Source organism: Anabas testudineus, chromosome 7 (genome assembly GCF_900324465.2).
Source record: "Anabas testudineus chromosome 7, fAnaTes1.2, whole genome shotgun sequence".
NCBI lineage: Eukaryota > Metazoa > Chordata > Actinopteri > Anabantiformes > Anabantidae > Anabas > Anabas testudineus.
The window spans coordinates 8,641,207-8,664,841 of NC_046616.1; the positions used below are offsets into that span (position 1 = coordinate 8,641,207).

The window sequence follows — 23,635 nt, forward strand, 5'->3', positions numbered from 1 at the left end:
TATCTCGTTTGTAGTCTGAAGGCTATTTGCTGATTGTCTTACTTCTTCCTTGCGGTCATTGTGTTGGATGAGCCAGGTAACAGTAGCTTGTGGGGAGCGAGGAACACACTCCAGTAAAGTGCTGTTGTTCTCAGTCCCATAGACCACCCTGTCCTCTGTCACATCAAGGTCTTCTGGATGAAAGAGAGAGAATTGGAAAGGTTGTCAGAGAATCAAAATAAAGTCAAAATAAAGTCTGTAATGCCTACAGAAATGCTGAAGCCTATAGTAATGGAGACCTTGTCATTAAAGCCGGCAATGACTTGTCATGTGATGACAGATTTAAAATAAATAACTTCTCTAACAAATAATGAATGTCTGACTTTAGGGTGAAATTTCAGTCTTAGCAACGAAAACATGCGCTCTGGGAATTTTACTTTATCAACATCTTGACACCTTGGCACAAAGAAACCTTGTTAAAGACTAGGGTTTATCCAGAGGATTTGAGGGAGGCATCTCTCATCACCTCAGCTTCATACGTACACTAAGATGAGCAAACACGCATTCAGCACTTTTTCTTCCCTCTCAACAGGCTAATTTCTACCATGTTTTCCTGTCTTAACACTTAACACGGCACCTTTAGTGATTTTCTCCCACTTACTTATCTTTCTAAACACGATTGCTGTCATCTGTGGAAGTTTGAGACTATTCGTCAGTCTCTTAACTTCTCTGTCTCTAAAAATATACACTACAGTACTACTAATATCTTACAAAACATATTGAAGTTCTAGTGTGAAGTACTAGCAAGTGTTCAACATGCTCAGCTTGTGTTGAGCTGAACATTTACTTTAATATTTATCTTTAATATACTGAACATCTGTCTCACCCAGATAGGGATAAACTGATGGAGTTCTCACATAAACACTCTATGGCCTTCATTTGGGGAAAGTTCCTCACAGACATAATCTGATCCTAACAGACACAAACAAATCTATGCAACCTTCATTCAAACACAGGATGGCAGATGTACAAAACATTCCACTGGACCTCAGGTGTATCCAGACACATGTACAGTATACAGTAGAGAGGAGACTCGCTGGGCTTCTTCCTATCTTCAACTAAATAGTTTAGAGTGTGTAAGGAAAGCAACGCCTTAGTCTAGACTATACAAGAAGTAGTGCTTGTTGACTCTACAGTGTCCATGAAAGAATTGAATGTGTCTATAAAGTGTGTTGCTCACTCAGATATAGGATATCTAGTTATACTAAGTAAAACACTTGACATTTCTGTACTTGAATCTCTGGTGCACACTCATCATTCAGTTTTCCTTTCTTTCCACTTCTAAATGGCAGAGCAGATGTAATAACATGACCCAAACCATCTTTCCATTAATACAACCACCCAGTGGAAAAACATTTTACCCAGTTTGTATCTAGGATTAAATTCACTTATTTGATTTCTTGCCAAGACAAAATCAAAACCACTTTAATGTCTGTACTGTAAACTACAGCCAACAGATGATTAGCTTTAGCACAAAAGAACAAAGCTAGTTAAACATAGAAAGTTTTGAAGAATTACACACTTACCATTCAGATTCTGATCCAAACACTGCAGCACAGGGTTTCCGTGCCTGATGTCTTGCCTCCGGTAGCGGCGTTTGCTGTTGGATATGTATCGAGTACAGGATGATCCATCCCAGGCACAGTAAGGGTCTCTTGCCAAGCAGCACTCAGCACAGGCTTTTCCATAAGTCTCACAGCGATGCATCTTCACCTGTGCCACACCCGATGGAGAGCCCACATACAGGGCTTGCTGTATAAAGGAGGAGAAAACAGCAATAAGGCATAATGAACATACAGTAGTAGCTGGTTTGAACTAAGAAACAAGAGCACTGAATTAAGTTCTTATAATCATATCAACTTACTCTTTTCACGGATATGTCCATTGATGTAATGGGAGTTGGCACCTGCAAAAATGATCCGGCATTTAGTTTTAAAGAAACTTTACTTTTCTCTAAAACAACGCAATGACAGAAATGTGGACTGAGTGAAAGTTTCTTTGATATGGCTACACATGGTAGAGGAAGCAGAGATGTGCAGAGAGAATTACAAAGACTTAAAACTTACTTTAAAGACTTGTAGTTCCTCCAATGTGACTTCCTCTGTCTCCAGACTGTTTCCACTGTGCAGGGCAATGACCTTCAAAATCGTGCCAGTGTCTGAAAGACAAGCAGATCCATGCAGTAAGCCAGATACAGAATGTCTGGATTTTCAGTAAGAGTTTCTGCACACCTATTGAAAAAAATCTGGTTTCTTAAATGAACATCCAAAATCCCACATGCTTACCTGTGCCAATAAACATGACATCATACTGTCCATCTTCTGCTTCGACCCGATCCACCACAATTTGTTTGAGCTTGTAGGGAATGTTGGCCTTGACAAGCACTGGTTGACGCAGGGCGGGGTACACCGGCCGCCACATCAGTGGATGACTGCGGGCAAAGTGCAGCACCGAATCAGGGAAATCCTTTGTGCTCCCAAACTCTCTGCCAGGCTGGTTGGTGATTTTACTGGGGCACTGCAGATAAAGAGGAATGGGCGAGAAAGATGAAAAAGGAGAGGGATGGAAGAGAAACCTTTAAAATCAGATCGATAAAACCCTTCGAAACAAGAATAAATGAACATGGAAGGAAGACTTCAAAGCAACATTGCCAATGTTTTTCACTTTGAAGCTAGATTCCCACCATTTCCCTCCACCGGAGGTGTGCTTTCCAAAACTGTGGTCTAATTATGGTCTTAAAATCTTCTCAAAGAACCCTCATTAGCAGTTTTATTGAGCCTAAAAAGACTGGATGAAGGTTATAGAACGTTATGTGTTTGGAAACAGCTCTTGCTGGTAAAAGAAGAAAAACGACCTTCCCATTTGTGTCACTTCAGTAGTGACTATACTGAATGTGCTGAAGTTTGTGTCACTCAAAACTTATAAGGGCTGTCCAATATCCAAATGAAGGCATTTACACAAACCATATGACCTCCGAGTTTGCTCATGATTCAGATCAGTGAGTCTTTGTGAAGTAGCCAAAATCTCTGTCACGCACAGCTGCTTTTTTGTAAGTCTGCACCGCAACTGTTTTAGGGTAAGAAAATGTCAACTGTTCTGTTCAGATGAAATTGGCTCCATTGTCTCTGACAGTAGCCAAAACCATTATGAGTGATGGCTTGTTTGTCTGGCCCTCCATTAAAAGCAGATTTACTCTATAATGCTGCCTATTCATTTATGGTTCTCTTGAACTGGCTTACTCTGCTGTCATGATTAAAAGATAATGTGTCATTTTGTCAAGTTCAGAATTTGACTTCAGTACACAGAAACACAGCAATATGCTGCTTTTGGAGTTGATTTCTGCAGTGTCTCTGAAATATAGAAGAGAGTACAACCAGGCAAGATCAGATAAGACCTATCAGAAGTGGTTAAAACTCAACCTTTTAATAATGATCTCTGATTGAAACTTGACTTATTCTGAACATGTGAAGGACAATTTCACTCAAGCATACAAAAGACAAGTACGACAGAACAGACAAGCTATAACTTTGAATTAACTGAATCGAAAGAGGAACTAAACTGATGCAATTAATAATCGCATGAGTTTGAAGTGACAAAAGAGGCTCTATCAGTAAAGAATAGTAACACTGCAGCAGCGACTGACTAAAATGAAAACATATGTCAAGTTATGAGGTTGACAATTGTGCCAAATATCATAAATTAAGGCTGAGAAAGAGGATGAAATGTAATTGAGATTGATTCGCTTACACAGAAAGCGATTCACAGGAGAGCAGTTGGTCATTTGATCACTTGGTATTTATATAAATCCTATTGCTTGCTATTGCTTTTCCAGGCTGTATTTCCATATGGTGGAAATATTGTTTCTCTTGCTTATCACAGCAGTAACTGATCCACATAATAGGCCTGTAATGGTCTGGATTCAATTTCAGAGAGCGGACATGAACTGTGCAAGGAGGTTACAGAGAAATATGTACAAACTATTTATTTTATACCACATTCCTCTGAGTATGGTTTACTAAATGGCATCAATTATAATTTACTGCAGGAGGTGTGGAATGCATAAGAAATTCCAAGTTCAGTCCTGCAACTCACCAACTTCAACTGATCATTGTCCGAGATATACATGATTGCAGTCCTTTTTACAATAAGTAAGGAGTAAATTGTGATCTTTGTGTCTAAATACAAATATAATTCAAGCATTTTCAAGCAATGCTTCTCAATCTAAGGTGCATGTTAACATAAATGTAACAGTTTTTTTACACACTAAAACAAAAATCAAATCTTTTACACATTTACTCTGAAACTGAAGGGATTAGAGTTTTCTCAAGTTTCAGCTGTACAGTTTCCAATGTACATCCTTGATATGTCGATTTGTAAACTGCTCACTAAGTACTCCTCAGTAATCCGAATCAGTTCTCAACTCAACACACTTTGCTGTAGCAGGTCTGCTGCTTTCCCCATCTGGGAGCTAACTGATAATTAATGAAAAAGAGATGTGCTGAGAATATTTGGCGGATACCTTTTCAGTTCCACTTTTACTGCGGATGTGAATGTGCTATGCAGACTATGCATTGTTTAAGCCCTCTTGTGCAGCACATAAGACACTGATTCATTATAACAAAAACCCCCAGAGGAGGAAAATGAGACCAAAGCACAGTAAAACATAAAAAATATCCCTAGAGCTGCTATTTGATTTACAGTACATGGTGGTGTACATGTTTTACAGTATCAATGCTGAAAGGATGAACAAACATATTTCTGAAAGACAAAATTATAAATAAATTATACTTTATAAGGTCTTAAACCTTAAACACTGTAAAGTGCCTTGAGATGACATTTGTTGTGATTTGGCGCTATACAAATAAAAATTGAATTGAATTGATTTTGTAGTGCTTAAATATTAATTTAAACACCTTATATTCATTATATTATATCATTGAGAATACAGGTTATGTTTCCACCAAACACTTAAAATGTCAGTGTGCTCTATAAGAGATATTCCATACACAACCCCAATTCCCCAAAAGTTGGCACACTGAGTTAACTCTACACAGAAACAGCATGCAATGATTTACAAATATCATAAGTCTTATAACTTATTCACATTAGAACATATAAAACATATCCAATGATACTGTAAATGTACAATTGTAGGAACAAAATAGCAGCGCCACACATCTATAAAGTTGGAGCAGAGCCATGTCCCCCATGGTGCAGCATCCCCTCTTCTTTTGACAACAGTGTATAAATGTCTGGGAACTGAGGAGACCTGTTGCTGGAGTTTTGGGAGAAGAATGTTGCCCCATTCTTCTTTTTTTTATTGTTCAACAGTCCTGGACTGTCTTTGTAGGATTTAGCATTTCATAATGTGCCAAATACTTTCGACTGGTGAAAGGTCTGGACTGCAGGCAGACCAGTTTAGCCCCCTTTTCTACTACAAAGCCATGCTGTTGCCATAGATGCAATGTGGCTTAGTATATGCTGCTCTAAAACCTGGATGAATCTTTCACCATTGATGCTGCCGTTTCATAGGCAAGAATGTCAGATTCTTTGGTTCATGTTCATATATGGCTTCATCTTTGCATGATAGATAATACTGTAGTAAAGAGACTATCCCACCATTTGTCTGTTATGGGATGAGTCCTGACGTAAATTTTGTGTCAGTGTACAGTGAAATTTCAATCCAGGAGAAATATCTTTCGAGGATACATCCACCAAATTCTCTGAAATTAGATTTGATAGGTGAAACTGCACCATTATTTTCAATTTCTGGTAGGGTTTTGACAGGTGACAGGAAAAATTATGGCTATTAAATAGTAATAACTCTAAAAGTGTTAAACTTTTAAAAATAAAATAAAATGGATTCAAATTTTTTTTGTCTGGTGCAAGTTACACAGAAACACCATTCAACTCATCCTCCTTATGTTCTCATCTCTCTCTCTCTTCTTCCCATCTGCCCTTATTCATTGGCTAACCCCTCTAGCCATCACCTTTTCCCTGTCTTCTGCTATTTCCTTCTTTCCTTTCTCTTTCTCTTCCATGTTCAGGCCAAACATTCCTTTTAATCAGGGAGTCAGCAGAGTGAAACCACAGAGGTGTCAGCTCTGTTCTCACATTATCCATATTCCTCCTGCCCCTGTACGTTCTTCCCTCATTCTGGTAAAGAGCTGGAAATACACAAGCGGCATGATGTGTGTAAGTGTGCTGCCTACACACACGCATTTGTTTGTATAACAAATCTGGATTACAGTGATGTGGTTGAGAGCATAAGACGGAGCTCCACTGGGAGTCAGGATGTAAACCAGGAGAAGGGTCTGTACTATATACAGTCATCACAGCTGCACCACTATGGACAGTAGTGGAAACTTTCTAAGCCCAATCTTTATTTTTTTAGCTGACTGAAACTTGGGACTGACTTTATGTTTAGGGTGATAAACGTTCTGAACAGTCACTCACCACGCCTGGCCTCGGATAAGGGACCCTGCCTTCGTAAGCCCCCCACTGGTAGTCCGGGCTTTCTTTATGAGCGAAGGGTCCGTTGAATGCTTCTCTAATGTCGGCCATACGGTAAACGCACACAGCAAAACCCTGGAACACATTACTGTAGAGGAGAGAGGGAGGATATAGGGGGTTACAACTGAGCATATCCTCAAATAACTTTTTTTTTTGGATTCAATATTTCACAAGAAATCAGAGCAGATTGCTTACCTGATGGTACTGAATATTGCATAGACATCTGGGTTCCTCTCATCTTTGGTCCTCAGCAGGAAAACATCCTCTGTTTTATATAAAAAAAAACAGTTGCAGTTAATGTGTTAACAGTGTTTGTAATGTGGTGTGAACTTATCACTCTGTGTAGTTTATGTGAAGTGTGTGCTGATGCATGCTTGTCACAACACGTGTGTCTGTCTACACAGGTTTGTCTGTGTCTTACCCAGCTGGTTGAAGTGTGTGTCTATGCCATGAGGTCCTGGTACAGAGCAGATCAGCCTAGCTTTGATGAAGGTGCTCCACTTGTTGACCAACACTCTCTGGCCTCCAACGTCATTCTGGCAGAAAAGACAGAAATACACACAGTCATAAAACACAGCTGCACATTCACTTCCAAATGTTTTATTGTTTTGGCTCAGACACACAGTATTTGGATTGAAACAGTGACTGAGGTGGAAGTCCTGACATTTTATAACGTGTTCAAGTTCATATAAGATCAAGGCGTGTAAAACCTTAGTCGCCTCTTTTCTGTGCATAGTGGCTAAATTATAGAATGATGAGCCACGACATTGACCCTTATCATACAAAAGCAAGCAGAGTTTTTATGGCCAAACATTGGAACAACTAAGTCAATCACATGACTTCATTACAACTGATCAGTGAAGACCAAACTGAAGCAAGAAATACTGTACTTGTACTTACTATTATGTACTTTATGGCCAAAGTGCTTAGTCTTTTGCAGAAAATAAGTATGCAAGGACACACATAGTGTGTGTTCATATGTGTCTTTGCTCCATTGCCTCTTCTTCAGCCAAACTGATAAGTTTGTTTAAGTGTACATTTGCATGTGAGCATGAATGGAGATTTTTCATATGTGTGTGTTTGTGTGTGTAGTGAAAATCAGCAGTGATAATTGGCTTCCTGGCAAGAAGTGCCACAGGGGAAGTGATGACAACTATTGTGATGTGCCCGAGGGCAAAAGGAGAGCTGCAAGGGAAATACTAGAATGCGTGTACTGTAGGGAGATAAGGAGACACAGATGTAGAGACAATGAAGGGGAGCGGAGAAGGAGCTCTGAGTGTGTGTTTGTTGGTATTTTTGTATGCTTATCTTTATTTGTGTACATGCTGTATGGTTTTCTGAGACAAACAACATGAATATGTGAGAGCATGCAAAGTGAATGGGGACCGTGGTTGGGAAATTTGACAGATGTGTGTATTTTGAAAATAGAAAGAACCTTTCTGAATACTATGATGCCTTCACAGTCCTTTGGGAAAATGTAAATATTCAATTGCTCCTAAAAACATTTGTCTTTTCCACAACACTGTTTGAAACTGTCACAATGGGAGGATAAACCCATAAAACCATAACCTCCAGCCCTGGGAAGTTAATCCTGCAGATCTTTGTATGTGACAATGTTGAAAAGGCCCCTAAATCAAATTACTCTCTTTTGCTATTTCTCTCTGTGTGCCTCATGTAACCTTCTTCTAATGGACTTCAGTGAAGGAAGGGAGCTATACATCACACTAAAAGTCCTGGCGTGGTTTCAGTATTTGAGATCCATAACAAATTTGCCAGAAAACAAGAAACCCTTAAATGACTCCCAGATTCCCCTACATCACAACTCTACACTCTTCTTCTAGTGAAACATTCTCGAAGACTGGATGTCTGTATGGTCATGAGGAAGTGCAGTGTGTAGCACATCTCACCATGTGGCTGCACTCATTCCCACCTGCCTGAATCTGTGTGCTTCCTGTTTAACCCTTTTGATTGATCATGAGTTTCTTTTGAGGTTTTCATGTGTGAATATTCAATACTTTGAGTACAACCAACATAATTACATTCCATTGTGTCTCCACATTAAGAGTTTGTAAAGTATCTCACCGCACACACTCGTCCGACACGTGTGTGTATGGCTCCTTCCCTGTCTCCTGCCTCTATGGCCTTCTCAGTGAAGAAGAAATACACTTTATCGTTGTCCCTGTCATCATTGTCAGGGATGAGGTGTGCAGCAATGAACTTGGGGTCTGCAGGTAAAGACGGGATAATTAAGATCTAATTCAAATCAATTAATTAACTGTCAGTATGTGTTGAACATGACAGGTTGTTAAATTGGTTAAAAATATAAATTACCGTGAAGCAGCTTCTCATCTGTCTCTGTCCTCATAGTGGAGCGACCCCCCATACTCCTGAGGATCACTGAGTCTCTTCCCAAGAAATCTGCCGTCAGTCCCGTATACAACTCCCCACCTATTGAGAGGCAGAGTGGTAGAGTTTAAGCAACAGAAACAATAAAGTTAAAGACATTGGGAAGATTTTTTGGTATAAAAGAGCAGCAAGAAAATTGTGGGTTAAAGATAAAAATATTACAGTTCAGGCAAAAGAGGCAGCGTAAAAGGAAGAGAAGAAACTGTACAAGTCTGATATGGAACAAACTGGGACAGTAATCCAAAACTTTAGTTGAAATACACTTCTGCAGTACATCCTCCACTGAGACTACAACTTTCAGCAGACTCACTTTCAATCTTAACATCGCAGAAAATTGATTTTCCTGTAAGCAGAAATAAAATACTGAAGCTTTGTCACAGTGCTCGGAAAAACCGTTCACAGTCTGGGAGATCAGTCATTAGAAAAGACGGCAGCCTCAGCTGGCTTTGAGACAGGCCGGGATAAAAATCAAAGAAACACCTGTCAGATAATGAAAGATTATGAGAGATAGTTTGTTACGATAAATCAATCCGATTTGTTTTTAATTTTCCCAGCACAGTTGGAATTGTAGAAACTGAATCGTGTCCTAAACAGTCCCGGTGATCTCATGGGTGCAAATAAAGTCTTTTTATATGTGGCCAGATTAATGATGTTAGAAACACACACGTCCATGTCAACCTTTACAAACAGACACGTATTCAGTACACTTCACATGTGGTAAACATATTCACATAAGCAAACACACCCAGACAAAAATAGGTGATGACAGCACTTTGTGTATTTTGGGAGAAGACCCTGACATTGAAGAAAAGTCCTGGAGGCTGTGAGAGAAACTTAGAGAAAAGAGGTTTGGGTCTTTATAAACTGTGTGCTATTGATCCCTGAGAGGAAAATCCATGGAGAGGTCAGTGGTCGCTGTCTGTCACTGAAAGGTGTCAGATTCAAGGACAGTCCTGTAACATGAAGTTAAACTTGAGTGATCTGGACGTTTTTCAAAACCCTGACAATCCAGCAACCAACAAATCTGCTGAGTCAGCTGAGTCCTCTCTTTGTATCTGTCAATAGTTCAGCAATGTACTTCTGCAGGCCCAGAGGTATTCCTACGTGGCTTTGTGTGCATTGGTCTGTATCTGTGTGTCCACTTTATGTCTCTGCTGAGGTCCTAAATACTGAGTATTTGGCTCTAATTGAACGTTTTCCTGCCAAATGCATAACATTCAATTACAATCCTGAAATCGTCCAGCTACAGATGTAACTCTCCTGCTTTCCTGTCACTGGTATAAATCAGCATTATTTCATAAAGTAAATACCTAATGACATTCAGAGAGAAACACCCAGCACCGTTTAACTGAGTCAACACATGTCCAGAGTGTGTGTGCACATGTGCAGTGTGTGTGTGCACATGTGCAGTGTGTGTGTGTGTGTGTGTGTTAAAGCCAAAGAAGGTTTCACCAGGTGCTTCTATGGGGTAAAATAAAAACAGGGTTCTCTTCAGAGAGGGGAATGACATTTTAAAATGTTGGCCACATCCAAGATTATTTCAATGTTATTTTCATGTTAACTCCATAACGCACTGTGTCATATGAAGGCAAAACCACACTGGACTTACCATTGAAGGTGCTCGCGAATGGTAGGCTGGGATCATGAGGAACTTTTCCTCGTCCATTTTCCACATTTGTAGGGTCCATTGTGAACACATGCTGTGAAAGAAAGAAACAAAAGAAAATAAAAGAAAACACAGCGTTATATGACTTTTGTTTCAACAGGATTTCTTTCAATAACATAAGATAAGACCCAAATAAAAATGTAGGCCTGTATACATGTATCTGTGTGAGAATGTGCATAAAATGATGTTTCTCCTTCAGAAACAAGTCAACTAATAGTAAGAATATGTAGTGAGCAATGCTGAGGTCACTAATCAGTGTTCATAGTTTTCAGCTACAGTAAAGGGGGCATTTTGCCCAAGAAAGAGATGAGAGAGATGTTTCAAAGGTCTGGTCACCTAGACATATTAATCTAACCTAGAGGCCATTCTTCTGCTTCAGAGTTCCATTGTCCACACAATGGAGGGGAACTGGAGCTGTTTTCAGTTTCAGACTGTGTTTCAGATTTATTTGTCCTTCCATTGAACTCTGCGTCTGTCTGAGAACTAAGACGCTGTCTGAGAAACAAGGAAATGCAGGATCAGAGTAGCTGCCAGGGCTAAGACAACTTTCCCATCCAGCAAAGATTGACCAGCACTGAGAGCTACACTGAAGAGCCAGCAGGATAATACAAGGAAATAACACTGTTATCAAATAAAAAGGTGCATGTAAAGTCCAGACTTTATCAACAGGGAAAGAATACTGATAGTTCATATAAACACAGTTGCATAGCTCACTCAGCACATGCCATGACTGACCAAGTTATATATAGAGTCAAGAACCAGTGGTACGTCCATTTTTCCAAGTCCTCTTAACTGTTATATACTGTTTAACATGGACACAGCCAACCCTCTATTCATAAAACCTATTTCATTTGCTGTGAGATCTGCCCCCAAGTCAGGGTGTTTTTCCTGGAAAAAATATTCTGTTGCACAGGAAGTGATGTGACTTAAGTTTCTAGCAGCAGCAACAGTCTGAAAAAGTATAAGAACTGAGTTTCCAACATGCAAAAAACTGTGTTGAAAGATAAATAGAAAATAGAAAAAGAATTGGAGGTTTTACATCTGACTGCAGTCAAATAATTGTTCTGACTACAGCAGTGAGGAGGCAATTACAATAACAGAGTGGCTCCTTCTTGTCATTCATCAGTTAGTTATGTTCACCTGATGAACACATCCTTGAATTGTGTGATTTGTCTGGTTGAATGATGCTCAGTGTTGCACAAAAAGCCTTTTGTTTCCAGTCTTTGTATTCCCAGTTCAACAACATCATTGTACCAGGCTGTCTCTGCCAGAGAGGCCTGGGTGTGATCAGTTCAAGTCCAAATGTAGTCGACTTTCCAGATTTAAAAAAGGAATGGGAAGTGACAGGACCTACAGTACAGTAAGACCTTACATTTGATTCACGTCCATATTGCTGATTTAAGTGTCCTCACGTTGAACTCTATGTGTCTGAGTCTTTGTTCCTCTGATAGACAATGGAGTATTGTTAGTGCGAGGGTGAGTCTTGGACTGAGCGGAGATCATAGAGGAGATGATGACATTGAAGTCAGCAGGATAAAAATACTGTAAGAAACGCCGCAGACAATAGGCGCACTCACACGCACGCTAAGTTTCGTACGTGCACCAACGCACTTGTGCAATAACACATGCTGAGTAACACGGCCACAGAAAGTTGCTACAGTCAGAAAACACGTCCCAAGTGAGATGTACACTGACATTTCCAACTGGGTTCAGGAAAAAATGAGGGGCACTTATGTTTGATTTGATTCCTGGACAACTTTATAAATGTTCATGAAGTCGTTTGAAGGAGTTTTTGAGCGGATGTATCCAAACACAACTTAACACGATGAGTGATATTTTAAGGGTTTCTGGAACCCTGTCTTGACCTACATACTGTAAGAAAACTTTATAACTTTCAGCTTTGCACATCAAAGCTGTTTATGAATATATCTTTTGTCATTTTGACTTGACTTTACAGGCAGTATGGTTATTTATTCATTCATTTTAAATTACTGACATATTACCTAAAGATTACAACTATTGTGCAAACTGATTTTTTTTTATATCAGAGATGCTCGACAATAATTTTGCCAACCAGCCAACCTTTATTTTCTTTCATCCATTTATCTCATCTCTTTTGACTTTCTCTCTCTCTCTCTCTCTCTCTCTCTATTTTAAATGTCCTTTAGTCATTAGTCATCCTTATTCCTTCAGCACCTCCTCACTCTCTTGTTACTGAATTAACGTCACTGTTCCCCGTTTGTCCCCCTCACTAAGCGCGTGCATGCGACCTATGTGTGTATTTCTGCACAATATTTCATCGTGGGTCTTCAATATGCAAGAGACTATTTGGTTTTCGGGTTGATGGTGTGTGTCCATGTGTGTATCTGTGCTATCTCATTATGATCTGAAGGAATGGTGTAGCTGCCTGTGCAGCTGATTAGACTGTCAGAGTCACTTTGGCCAAACTCTGCCAAGATAAATACACACAAGTGCTGTGATTCACAGAGCGAAAGACATCCAGGCCACTTTATACCTAGCTGTGCCAAGTAAAATATATCAGGATCCGTGCTATAAAACCATTCGGACAAGTGACTACTGACACATACATCGTTTAAATTCGTATATTAAACTAGTGAGAAACTTCAGTACTGGTTATCATTCATTCAGCTTCACTTGTTTTAAACTATAAAATCTGCTGATTTAATGTGACAATTGTGACAAAAAACTGACATGCAGGATGTTTATTAGCAATAAACTAGCTTCATTTTATACCATAACATGTTGCAAATGTTGTTTTTCTCTGCTTGTTCTAGTGTTACACTATATTTTAACATTTATTATTTATTTTCTTATCTCAAAGTTGTCATTTTTGTCCAGTTGACACTTTTCAAAGGAACAATTCATCCTCAAACCATCTGTTACAGTAAACAGTATTTAATGTTTTGATATTAGTTCCAAAGCTTCTTTAGATTTTTTTCTAGACGTACTATTTTACCCATATTTAGTCACACAGGAGAAGTCCACTGAGTGTAAGTTTCTCTCCTCAGAGAGCAGCTGTAGAGTAAAAGACTGCAATACTGTAAAAGCTCTTGTAAAACCAGTAGCTGATACAACTTTGAGATTTGTTTTAACTTGTTCTATGAAATGAAGGAAATAACTCTGAGAGGTTAAAGTACTGAAAATGGCATCCAGTACACAGTAGGCTGAATGAAACCGAGATGAAATTACACTTCACAGACAGATTTTACCTTATCTCTAAAAAAACAGATGAGTGTGTGCAGGAGAGACAGAAGGGAGAAAAATGAGACTTTCAGTTTCAATCATGTCATACTACCCTATTTCAAAACAGCTTCTTGGCTGCTCACTTCTCTCCCTGCCCCACCTCTCTTCCTCTCTCCTACTGAGTTAAACAAAGCAGACATCCACCTTTTGTACGTCTTGCTCCTTCTAGCCTCTCATCTTCTTTTCCATCTTCCTCCCCTCTTGTCCTCCCTTGCTGTTAGTGTTTTGATGAAGTAGAGGGAGGTTGATCCTGTATGAACCAAGGTTGATATGAATCGTCTGTCAGGCCTCCTGGGTTCGATCTTTGGATTCTCAAAGTGTTTTAAATTTTTATTGTTTACCACTGAATAAATATCAGCTGCACATTTCATCTAGTAGTCTGGTAAAAAGTCAAAACATCCACAGTTTGGACTCACTTCAGGCATTATAAGGGCAACTTGGCCAACCAGCAGTGCTCATTTGACTCTCTGTTGTACTTGGCCTTTTCCTCATTGTCCACTTGAATAATGGCTGAAGTCCCTTTCTCACCACTCAACTCGCAGTCCAGCAAGACCATGGGAATCTCACTCTCTCATTTGATCTCTCTTTGCTTTCCATTCTTCTCTGCTTTCTAATTGTTTTCTCTGTGTTTATTTATATATGGACAGAGAGTTTGTGTAAGACAAACTGGGGGAGGACCGCTAAACGAGAGAAAAAGCCAAGATGGTGATGAAATCGACACACGGGGGAGAAGACACGGAGAGATAACAGCAGGAGTTATGGGGATTATTAAAACTAGAAATTGAGCAAAAATTACTGAAAAGTCAGAAGCCGTAAAATGAGCCTGAAAGAGGCTTTATTCATTTTTAGTTTGGTAGGCTTTGTTCCAATAGCAACATGCATGGGAAAACCTAATGGCTGATTTATGAGCAATTAATTTTTCACTATGCTTTCAATCTTTTTCAGCCACTATTTCCATCCACAATAGTGCTTTACTGTTAGACCTGCTGAGAGGCTTTTTGTTCCCACTGGACTTCATGTGTGGCACTTACAGAGGTTGCAGTGGAAGTCTGAGAAGAATGAATCACTCGTTTTACGTGCACACTACAGAAAAGCAGAACTGTTCAGTAAAAGCGTCTTTTAGTGAAAAAAATCGAAACTGCCTCCATTTACAATATGGCTCAGCTGAGGAGCAGCAGGCTATTCATGTGTTCTCATGTGTGCATGGCTTTCAATTAGTTTTTTGCAGTGCCGTCAGTTATTGTTAGGCTCAAATAAAAGTCTACTTCCTGGCATGCATGTACGAATCTGTGTCTTTCTACGTGTTTTTATTTATTTATATTTACATGAATGTGTTTTTATAGGAAGGTGCACATCTCTCATTATCTTCATGGGTTTCTCTCTGTATCACTGCATGTTTATGTCTTTAAGTTTGTGTCATTTGTTTTGTTTGACTGTGTGTGTCTGTGTGTGTGTATGTGTGTGTGGTCTGGTCCTGTGTATGTCGTCACTATATTGTAATGGTTTATTTTCACATCTATGACACTCCATGGGAAGCGGTGTCACTCACCATGAGGACCTGAGTTTGTGTGTGTGAGAGAGGGAATAAGAAACACGGGCTTCTCACACTTTTTCATATACTATGTTTTTAGTTCAATGAAATGTTGACACTTTTCCCAATTTGCCAAATTAAATTCAGTCTTGTTGCTTAATAACTTCAAAATAGTTTTGGTGGTTCTAAAATGTTATCTCAACAATTTGCTGTTTTCCACAACCTCCCAGAAAAATAAAATCTACTGACTCACCCTCATTAGTTTATTTAAGTGTGTGCAAAGTGCATTATATTGTTTTTATCTCTGGATGAAATATAGTTAGGGTTAGCAAACATTACACAACAATAATAGTTTATCCAAACATTGTTTTAGGATAGAAGACTCTATTCTTTTCAGCTCAACTAAAATTAATCGAATGCACGTTGTAATTCTCGCTACATTCATACGTTTTGTTTAATATTTCTGTGATGGCAAAACAAGACCGAGACAGAAAGAGAGAAGGAGGTGGCAATGTGAAAAACAGAGTATGTGTAGGTCTGCCTTGAACTCAGATGAAACACCTAAGAGGTCAAAGATCATCCCACCCAGATCCCAGTCCATGGGCTCATGACCTCCGTTCCCTCGAGAGGTCAGACAAACAAACGAGTGTGTGTTCTCCACCAGTTAACGATTGGTTAAATAAATGGACAGGCTCCCTGCGGTGTTGTCCATTCAAAGAGACACACTGACTACCTGCAATGCCATGAAGGTGGGACACACACACACACCAGCAGGTGACCTACTTTTTATAACATGTCTACACTAAATTGCAATAAAGCCATTAAAGACTTCCACTGACTTCTTTTTTATTTATCTCCAGTTTTTGTTTCCCTTTTTCTCAACCATGTAAATTACTGCAAACTGTTACTGGAGGAAAATATTTTAACATGAGCAAACACAGACGTGTGCTGTTTTTTATGATGTGCCATAAAACCCAGAGTCCAAAAACCACACTGAAGATGACAGATTGAGAGCGAGTTAGTAAATGGCACCAGCAACGAGAACACACACTGTGATGAGCACCGAAATCCATATGAAAAAATGTCCACCACACACACAAACTCTTCAGACTGAAAGGTTGGCATGCTCTCACCCTGCTGTCTCATTTCCCTTCCTAAGCTCTTTGCCAACATCTATCTTTCCTCTCTGCTCATGCCCAGTTTGACCCCCTCCCGCTGGGCCCAGAAGGGCGGCACACTAGACTGCAATCTGGGGAACCGCTGTGAAACAGCGAGTAACAAGTCCGACTTAATAGCTCCATTCACGGATTCTTGTCTTTTAAATAGCTCCAAGTATGAGACTCTGCAGAGGGTCCGACTGAGCTGAGTGGTTGTGGAGAGAACCAGCCTGTGCAGTTGAAAAGATGTATAGAGGGTCTAGTAGTGCAGCTGAGTAGCGCTAAAGAAAGACTCATGGCACAGCTGCCTGATGAGGCTTAACCTTACACCCTGGGGATCTGAATGCAGAGCAGGGCCACTCAGAACTGTGCTTCTTTAAGAAAAAACATCCTGGCACCAACCACATTTGTTCCATTAGTCTGGTTTCCTCCACAGAAATTGCTTATCAGCCCCTCAGTGGTTCCTTGTCATTTCATATGTATAATGATACAGTAACATTTTGATAATGTTGTATTTATAATGCTGACTTTGTTGGTCAGACCAGGAGTCTGAAACCTTGTAAAATCCTCCATTTCCTTGTAGTCAACTCTATGTTAACCAATCATCAACTGAATTTCACTATAGTCAGTTTTAATTTGTCTAATATTAACTTGTCTGTTTGGTTTTTAATGTTTTTCTTTGTTTGTTGTCTTAATTTATGCTTAAATGTTTTAAATGTCAATTGCCACTGCAACACCAGCAGCATGATTGTTCTCAATAAAGGATATAAAAGATCAGAATTTATTTTGCGTTATTACTTCAAGCACATTATATTTGTTAATACTCTTCACTTAGATGAAGATCAGATCACATTTTATAACTTAAATTATTAATTAAATTAATGCAGAAAACCATGAAATTCCAACTGTGTTCACATACTTTGTCTTGCCATTGTATATATATGGTGCATATAGTGGTAGTTCAGCATGGGTCATACACAGCTGTGCCAGCTGTTCATCATAGATTTCCTTAAAAACACCAACTGCTTGTTATCTTTTGGATTTAGTCGCCGGCACAGAGGAAATATGGATTTGTGTATTTTTGGGTGTATATGTGTATTTGTCTGTTTGTATATGTGGGACTGATGCTGAGACATTGGCCTTCTAACATACTTTGTAGGCCCACACAGTTTTCACCAGCAGCCGCCTCTGCAAACGCACAAACAAACAAAGAGCTTATCTTCACCCAGACTTACCTCTCCTCTGTGTCCCACATAGATGAAAGCACACATGGGCTGGAAGGCACCAGTGCCACAGGCCAGGAGGTGGGTGCGGTTGTAGGGCTGCAGGAGTCGAACAAAGTTGGCACACTCGGTCTGCAAAACATGCACACATACCGATTACAACATACAGTATAAAGCTCATCCATCCATTAGCAGTATGTGCTCATCATGACGTGTCATCAGGCTGACTAAAGCCAATTACAGCTGACATTGGGCGAGGGTTATATGAAATGGAAAAGTTATGGAGTCCTGGAACTTTTAATGCAACTATACTTTTGAACTTTAGTAACTATAGTAATTATAAAAGTTTCATGGTATTACCACAAACCTCTGCCCAGGTGTAGTAGGTAAGCATTCAATCTGGATCACAACACACACACACACACACACACACACACACACACACACACACACACATATTTTTCTTCAAACTGGGACAGGACTTTAAATAAATCAAATGACACAGAGCAACAGTAACTGTCAACCGTCTGGAGATACTGCAAGTTGTTTTTCAGGGTACTGAAGAAACTAAAATGATTTCTTAACAAGGCTTATTAATCCCACATGTTTGTAACGTGGACCAAGAAAAGAGCTTTATTAGATGAAATGTGATAGCCTCAGTGTCCCACATGGGACCTGCACCTCTGATTTTTGAATTTGACATATGACATGCTAATGCTGTAAACCAAGTTTCATCACATTCTGGTCAAAGAAACTTTTTCATCAAATAAAAAAAAAAAAAAACACCAGAAACAGTAAAAATGTGGTGGATAATTTGGAGGTCTTGATTTTTGTGGGGTTAACTAGGATATAATCAAGACACCGATCATCAGTATACATTTTTTAGAAAGAGAGAGGTGTAATTAACTCTATAAATCTGTTCATGATTGTCTTAACTCTTATTCTAATCATTTCATCTATTAGCTCGAGCGAATGTTGTGCAATACGTAATGAAACAGCCTCAAGGCTTTCAGAGAAGGTGAGGTCACAGTGATCTTGATCTTTAACAATCAAATTCTGATCAGTTCATGACTGAGTCCAGGTAGACATTTGTGCCAATTCTGAAGAAATCCCCTCAAGGTGCTCCTGATATATTGTGTTAATGATAATGGGGCGGATGGACGGATGAGCAGGCAGCCTGAAAACATAATGTCTCCAGACATGGTGTTGGAACACGTGTGTAAAAAGAAACTCAAGTGGACATTAGAAAAGTCCCTGAGCACTTTAGACACGTAAGTGTAAGAGCAAAACAAACAGTGACTGACTACTACACAGAGGTCCAGAGGAAGTGGAGGGCACAAGTGCTTCCCTCTTCCTGTCTGTAGCAGCAGCAGCTGACAGAGCGGGTGTCAGCTGTGAAGGAAGGAATCGACCGGATTTCATTCTCTTACATTAACAAGGTCAAACTCATTTCTGCAGAATGAGCATCTGGACAGCTGCATTCATGTGCAAACAAACTACATCTACGTGCATTGGTGTTTCTTCTTTTTTTTAATTTCTTTTAACCTCACATGTTATTCTGAATTCTATTATTCCTATAAATTTGTGCATACGTGTTTACAAGTGCATGCATTGTGCGAGAATGTGTCTGGTGAATCTTTAATTTTGCGTTTGCGTGTGGGCCCTGTGGCTCTCAAAGTTGCACTCAGACACTCAAACATTGTTGATCGTTTCCTCAAGTGGTTTGTGGTGATGCAGGCCTGATGTAAACCATGTCACTGCACTCTGAGGAATAGTTTACATCATCATATTGCCCTCCCCCGCTAGCTCATTTGCTCACCCAAACAAAGTTAGACCATTAATATACTGAACAATAACAGATTAGCATTAAGAGAGCTGCTTATTATGCAGCACAGACAAAAAAGAAAAGTGGAGTATCATGAACCACATTTCAAATGTCCTTCTAATTATTTAACTCAAATTAGTGCTGAATGGTTTGACTCAGAAACAGAAAACAGTGGAAGATATATCTCCATACTACCGAAATGCTCTCCTCGAGGGACAAACTGAAAGGCTGGATTTAACGTTTTGTGTTCTTACTGAAGATATAATAGGCCTAGTAGAGCCTACTGTACTGTAAGTGGACCAAGAATGAATAGAAATAAGTCTCTGCTATGTTTCCCTACGTTCCCACTACTTAGGGAGTTGTCTTGAAGATCTGTGTGGCCTGAGAGAGCAAAGAGTGGAATGAATTGTGGAAAAAAACGAAGTACAGCTCTGCTCTCCCACCCTGAGATCCTGGGTTTTACATATCTGTGTGGTCTTGTCTCAGATTAAGTGGCAACCAGGGGAGTGGAGTTAAACAAAAAAAAAAAAAAGAAGGAAAGAAAGAAAGAAATGGATTGAAATTCAGTTTTATCTCATGGGGAGATCGTAGACAGTAGCCTTAAGCAGCTAGCCAGGACTTCAGATGGAGAATAGAGTTCTCATTGCATAAATAGCCTGGGTCAGGACTATTTAATGGAGAAAAACATCTAACAATGTCCATTTATTAACCTTTTATTATAAAGTGACGTTTGGTTGACCACAATACTCTTTCCATGTCTATTCACACAGTTTGAGCTTTGAAACTGCCCACGAAAACCGCAGTTGTGCGTCCTGGGGATTAGAAAAGGTATGCATAGCATTTTAAACATCAAATTATTACTACTTTTACTCTGGGATAAATGTATCATTAACATAAACAAATAAGAACATTGCCAAGACTGCTGGCAGCCTCTTCCAGTCTTAACAGTGAACAATGTAAGTCTGATTTCCCACGATAGATGTTGCACAAAGTGAGGTACGTCTGGAACAAAAAGGGGGCACTGTGCTAGCACAAATAGTGGAGAGATAAATATTTAAAACTTCAGTGGCAGACACCCTCATTTCCAGTGGATTCATTAAACCTTTATTTGACATCTGACTGCATGCATTACAAATCTACAGACTCTACAGCATGTTTATGTTTTCCAGTGCACAGAGGGAGGAAGTTTGGCCAAAGAATCAGAGAAGGTGACTCGAGAGAGAAGGAGAGGAGACAGATGTCTTCCTCATAATGACAAAAAAAAAAAAAAAAAAAAATCATTATGGCTAAAGTTGAACTTTATTTTGAGAAACTTGAGCAGTAAAAGCCTGCTACAAATCATTTTAATCATGGTTTGATTTGTTTACAGTGAGTATAACACAGCATTTCAATTTGGCTGACAAGTTAGTGTTTAAATATGTTCCATATATACCTAGACGCAAGTCGAGGGAAACGTTTCTCACACTGTTTTGTCTCCAACTACATCTTTGTTGTATGCACACTGTTTATATTTAGGGACTTGTAAAAAAATGGAACAGCTATTAGCTAAATAATGTGTTTTATCAAGTGGGAGTGGCAGGTTTTAAACTCCAAGAAGAATTTGGGAAACTTTGGGCCAACAGTGAGACGCTGCTTGGACAATGTTACAAAAATGTAATTCCATGGAGCAGAGTGGTAACATGGACTTTAGCAGAACTGAAAGCTTCAGTAACTATAATTGATTTTACACAGAGGTTTGCATGATTGACACCATCTTTTCCACTTGGAGCCAGGACTTTAAAAGCATTTTCAAGCTTACAGTTTATTTGCTCTGATCAGGTTTAGTGAACCAGTTCATAAACTATGAAAATCTATGTGAACCAAAGTTGGGCCTGGGGTGGGAACAAGAAGGTAAACACAGGAAGAAGATCTGGTTCTGAACAGTCCATGAGAGAAAACGCTCATCTGTATTAATCATCTCCACAAAGCAAAACTCTGCCAGTTTGAATGCCTCTTTAAAATACAACACAGCTTCACACTTAAAGAACACGTGCTGTCAACGGGGCGTTTAGCAAACCCATGGTTTGGGCTGGATAAAGGTCAAACCATGTTCTCACCACAAACAAATTGCTCCACAGTTTGTTTGGGACTGTGATGAAACCACATCCAGTGGTTGTTTTGGTCCACACCCAAGTGCGATTGATGTATTCAAACTTGCTTAAATGAAGAGAACCGAGGGGGGAAATGAACCAGAATTCAATTCAACTGGACTAGAAGAGCTGAGCTGTAGTGGCCACTGTCGATAGCAACTTTATTCACCTGACAGACAGAGATGGTGGAGTAGGGTATTTACAAAAAAAAAAGAAAAGTCTTGTGCATTCTTCGCTGGCTCGCTAACATTAACACATTAAGGAGTCAACAAGTTTTACTCAGAGTTGGATGATGTGTGAAATTTTATTGCAGTTCAAGAAACTGAAATAAGGGACAGGGAGAGGCAAGTTTTCAGTGTGCTGCCAATTTTCAGTGGGGAGAAGTCAGTTTCTGTAATGCTAACAGGAAATGAGGACCAACACATTCATGTATACTCACAGAAACACACACGTACACATACACAATTATGCACATGCAGAAGACTCCAGCGAACTGGACCTCAAACACAAACATCATCACGTAAACACATACAAACATCATAACTGCAGTTCAAAGCTGGACAGCTGGGTGACCCTGCCTGTCCAAGTCTTTGGTCTCAGTAGCTGTTTGATCCTCAAAGAAACCAGTCCTCTAAGTACTCTTGATTGATTTCCTGACAGAACTGAAAGCGTTCAGTCATGGCAAGAAACTCCTGCCAAAAGAAGTGAGCAGTGAGGTGATTTTTCCAAATGACCAAATAGTCCAACATGTAGCCAATCGTTTACTAATTTTAGGACGGAAAACCACATTCACCTCTGCGCTTCTTGGCGAACGCAAGAGGTGAAACCAACATTTATCAACATTTGGTGACAAGAACAGTCACACTTGGTTTGTGTCTCTTGACTCTGCAGCAGCTTTTTCTCATTAATATGAAAGAGAGAGCAGATGCTGCTGCAACATCCAGTATCTGATGCTCTGAATCCTGTTTTATATGTTTAGTATTTAAAGTCATTCACAATATGGAGCAATGCCTGTTGATAAGGAGTATTCTTAAATATGTAGAGAAGGGTTTTCAAGTCATAATACTGCACCTTTACTGTGATACTGATGTAGTGATGTAGCGATCAAATCAATAATCAAAAAATCAATAAATTGTTAAATACGATCCCTGATCTGTGCAGCACATTTCCATTTCAGCTTAACTTTCCCGCTGTGATAATATGTCACACTATAAGTCCTAGAAATGGAGGAAGTGACTGATTTGACACTTAATCCAGTTGTAAGCAGAAGATGCAGATAGATGAAGCAGAAAATGTGTTAACAGCCCGAGCAAGACAGGACACGCTCTGCTGATATCACTAAGTGCCTCCCTGCTGCCTGTTATTTATTTGTTAGAGCTGTAATTAATGACGGTGAAGGTCAAGAGGTGGTGACTCTGGAAGGAAAAGCTATCAGTAAAAACATGTTTGAGGTGGTACAGAGATGCCGACAGATGTAGAGACGGTGGAGACAGTAACTTTCATTAAAGAGATAAGAAAGGGCACCTCTCTCTTATTAATCTTACAGTATCCTCACTTTCACTGTGAAGACTTGAACATATGGAAGTGTAGAGAACAGAGACACTTTTCATTGGTTTTAAGTGACTGATTGAACATAAACTGATTTAAATGAAAACTTTTTAAAGTTCATTTTCTTTGCCGTCTGTGTAAATGATCTTTTTCTCATATGCGTCTCTCCTTCAGTCATCCAAACACTCAGGCACACGAAACAATGTGAAGGCCTTCACCTTTTAACATCCACCGTGTTCTGTCAAACTCACTTGTGTGTAACAGACACAGGCGGCAGCACATGAGATACAACATCTGTGCCTGTGTGTGTTCAACGTATGTGCCGTTTGCTTTG

The 23,635-nt window shown here is 39.5% G+C and overlaps 1 protein-coding gene across 2 annotated transcripts in view; it reads right to left on the reverse strand.

Annotated features, from left to right (window-relative positions):
* sema3bl (sema domain, immunoglobulin domain (Ig), short basic domain, secreted, (semaphorin) 3bl) overlaps positions 1–23,635 on the reverse strand; it is a 51,964-nt gene that overhangs the window by 4,799 nt on the left and 23,530 nt on the right. The window contains exons 4-15 of one of the 2 annotated variants that reach the window (XM_026368630.1): positions 17,812–17,931; positions 10,568–10,658; positions 8,884–9,000; positions 8,635–8,777; positions 6,974–7,088; positions 6,748–6,817; positions 6,496–6,640; positions 2,325–2,556; positions 2,106–2,197; positions 1,904–1,945; positions 1,566–1,791; positions 43–170 (exon numbers count right to left, since the gene is read on the reverse strand). In XM_026368630.1, coding sequence (XP_026224415.1) covers positions 43–170; positions 1,566–1,791; positions 1,904–1,945; positions 2,106–2,197; positions 2,325–2,556; positions 6,496–6,640; positions 6,748–6,817; positions 6,974–7,088; positions 8,635–8,777; positions 8,884–9,000; positions 10,568–10,658; positions 17,812–17,931 — 1,521 coding nt within the window. Of the gene's footprint in view, positions 1–42; positions 174–1,565; positions 1,792–1,903; positions 1,946–2,105; positions 2,198–2,324; positions 2,557–6,495; positions 6,641–6,747; positions 6,818–6,973; positions 7,089–8,634; positions 8,778–8,883; positions 9,001–10,567; positions 10,659–17,811; positions 17,932–23,635 lie in introns of both variants that reach the window. The other variant, XM_026368629.1, reaches the window with a different exon arrangement.